Raw genomic sequence first — 3189 nt, forward strand, 5'->3', positions numbered from 1 at the left:
CCCCCCCGCCGTCATTCCCCCCACACACACACACACACACACACACACAGACATGCTCAGGTATGTGCACACTCTGGCAGGGAGACCCCAGCCATCACCCAGTCTGCCACCCTCCCAGCACACTCACACTCACACTCAGGCCCACACAGACAGAGGCACGCAGGGTTCCGTGGACACACACAGACCTGCACACGCACACCAGCAGCCCACCCTCTGTCAGCCCATCTGGAGCCCAGACCCAGCTGGCTGTCTTCGAGTCTGGCTGTGGGGTGGGGCTGGGGCATCTGTCCCAGGAACGGGCCATCAGCGCCTATGCGCTCCCCACCCAGCAAGGACACACACCACACACCAGCCCCCACTCAGAGCCCAGAAACCACGCGATCCTGCAGCTCAGGTCTGTGTTCTTCCTGAAGGCCAGTGTAGACCACTGGAGAGCCTCAGAGGCAGGTTCCCTGGCTCTGGCCCACGTTAGTGTGGCCTCAACAGTGATTGCAATCTTATTTGCTCCTCAGAGCAAACCTACAAGACAGGTGCCACCTTCCAGCCTGGAAAGTGAGGCTCCAGGAGTCAGAGCGCTGGGCATTCCCCTCCAAGACCACTCTGTCCACATCTCCGGCACCACACCGTGTCCTTGTCTGTCTCCGCTCCCTCTGGCTGCTTTGTCAGCCAGGGGCCCCTTTCTGTGCCGGGGTGTTCTAAGGTGTTTCCTGCTCTTTCTACTCTGAACCCCTCTGTGACAACCTCTGTGCTCCTATTATCTGGCCTCCCTGTCTAGCCCGGACGTCTTCCTGGGTCTGACCCCAGAATCCAGATGGCGTCTCCAGGCCACCATGCTGCCCAGGGCCAGAGAAGGCCACTCACACAGCCTATGTGTTCCCAAACACCCCGATCCCAAGGAGTCCTTAGGTATAACTCACAAGGAGCCTGGCTGAGGCTGAGCACACCGTCTCCTCCAGGGACCCCCACCTCAATGTTCTCGTCTCCGAATGGCCCTGTCTGCCCGGGTAGCCGCCTAGAACTCAGGTATCCACGACTCTTCCTCCCTCATCCCCCAGGTCCAAGCCACAGCCAAGTGGAAATGGTCTGCATCCAAAATACACATGAACGCATCCTTTCCTTTCACCCCCCTGTTGCCTGCCCCACCCCTGCTGAGCCGTCATCCACCCCTCCGGCCTCTGCCTTACCCCCGTACCACCAGCACCCGTCCTCCTCTGGCCCCGTGCCTCCCTGCCATCAGTAATCTCCCCACCTCTGAGCTTCAGCAACATCGACTGCTTTTGGTTCCGGAATCCACACGCTCTCTTGACTCTGGGTCTTCAAACACGCCATTCCCTGCGTCTGAAATCTTTCCCCTTCCCAGTGCCATTCGTCATCGTTCAAGGCTCAGCCGAGACAGCACCCGCTCATACGCCGTCCCTGACTCCTTGGTCTGGAATGAGTTCGCCATCAACCATTTCCACAACAGCCTTCCACTCCTCCATTCATCACAGCTCTGACCCATCATGGTCTCGAAGCTCCCTAAGGGCAGAGATCATGCCTCCATTGCTCTCTACGGCGGTGGTCCTGACCCGATCTAAGAACCAGCACGCAGCAGGTGCTCACTGGGTCGTCCCTGGATGAGTGAGCGTGCAGGACCCGGCGGGGAGCTTCCACATACCTCTTCTCTTCTCATTTACTCCTCACAATTGACACGTGACACGGGCACTACTGTCCTGTGGTCTCGACCAGGAAAGGTTACAGAGTTGAAAACGGCCAAGGTTACCCAAGGCAAAGCACAGGGAATGGAGCCCAGGAGACATCTACTCTGGTGACTTTCCTCCCATCATCTCCGTCCCACCTTCCCAAGTCATTTTCCCTCTCCGGTCTTATTTTCTCATCTGGACAGGGAGAAGAAAACCGTGCCTAGTACAGGGCCTGGCACTAACAGGTCCTCAGTAAATACCTGTGTCCCACTCTCAGTCTCTGAGGCTTATTCAGGATAGAAGTTCCCCAGGCCCCAAACCCCCTGCATGCACAAGTTCACAGAAGCGGGCACACTCCACAAGGCACATCACCAGTTCAAGAACTCCACAGGTGCTTAACCAGTGAGAGCGGGGCAGACCAGCATTGGCCGAACGCTTAAAACAGCACGTAGACGCAGAGCGCCTCAGCCCGGGGATTCCTGCCCAGTGAGCCTCCGCTGCTGCCCTGCTAGCCCAAGGCGCGGGAAATATTTAAAACAATTTTATTCATGAAAATATGCTGTACAATGCACTCTACACGGCCTCGACACGGCACACACGCACACGCACACGCTGACGGCACGGCCACGGTACACTGCCTACGATACGCGCCGGGGACGCCGCGCCCACCGCCCGCCCCGACCGGACACTTATAAATACGGGAGAGGGGCCAAGACTGGCGTGGAGAAAGGGGTGTCAGGTTGGGGGTGGGTGTGATTCGAGCTGAGGCCCGCTGGAAAGACTGAGACCAGTATGGGGAGGGTGTGGGGGGCCTGGAGAGATTGGCTCCGTGGGGAGGGGAGGCGCTGGGATGGACAAGGACTTGAGGGCCTGCACCGTGGGTGTGGGTGTGGGGTCGTCGGAGGGTAGTTCAGGGCTGAAGGAGGACTGCTTACGGTGGACGGCCAGTAGGTGTGAGTGAGCTTTCCGGATAGCGCTGCCGGCTTGGGAGGGGCGAGGTCAAAGTGATGGGAGTTCGGGTGGGCGAGTTCCTAGTTGGTTTTCCGGGCCAGGCCAGCGTCCACAGCAGGCGGCCCACCTCACTCTTCCCACTCCCACCCGGCCCGATTCCACTTCCTCTCCCAGGCTTCCTGCCCCGGGAGGAAAGGGGATCTCAGGGACTTGGGCAGGAATGGTGGGGTGCCCCAGCCCCTCCCTCTTCCCTCAAGGGTCAACTTTGAGCGAAGTCTCCAGCAGGGCTGGGGCTGCCTCCTGGGTTCTCCCTGGGGCTGGACTCGGAGATAGGGACCCGGGGGTCAGGACGGGAAGACAGAGGCCCCTTGGGGACAGGGTGGGGTCACCCGGCCAGAGCGGCCCTCAGCCCGGCACCCAGCTCTGGTTGGGGGGCGGGGCCCCGGCCAGGCCGGGCGGCGGCGGAGGGAGGGCCGAGTCGAAGTTGAAGTCCATTTCGTCACTGTCCATGAAGTCGTTGAGGATAATGGACTCGACGTCGCACTCGAGACTCCCG

The 3189-nt window shown here is 60.1% G+C and overlaps 1 protein-coding gene across 1 annotated transcript in view; it reads right to left on the bottom strand.

Annotated features, from left to right (window-relative positions):
• Nucleotides 1-2417: 2417 nt before the first annotated feature.
• Nucleotides 2418-3189, bottom strand: part of FOXO6 (forkhead box O6) — a 22115-nt gene continuing 21343 nt past the window's right edge. Inside the window, exon 3 of the mRNA XM_006164953.2 lies at nt 2418-2665. Coding sequence (XP_006165015.1) covers nt 2418-2665 — 248 coding nt within the window. The remainder of the gene's footprint in view (nt 2666-3189) is intronic.

The sequence above is a fragment of the Tupaia chinensis genome, unplaced genomic scaffold (genome assembly GCF_000334495.1).
Source record: "Tupaia chinensis unplaced genomic scaffold, TupChi_1.0 Scaffold143758_1, whole genome shotgun sequence".
Taxonomy (NCBI): domain Eukaryota; kingdom Metazoa; phylum Chordata; class Mammalia; order Scandentia; family Tupaiidae; genus Tupaia; species Tupaia belangeri.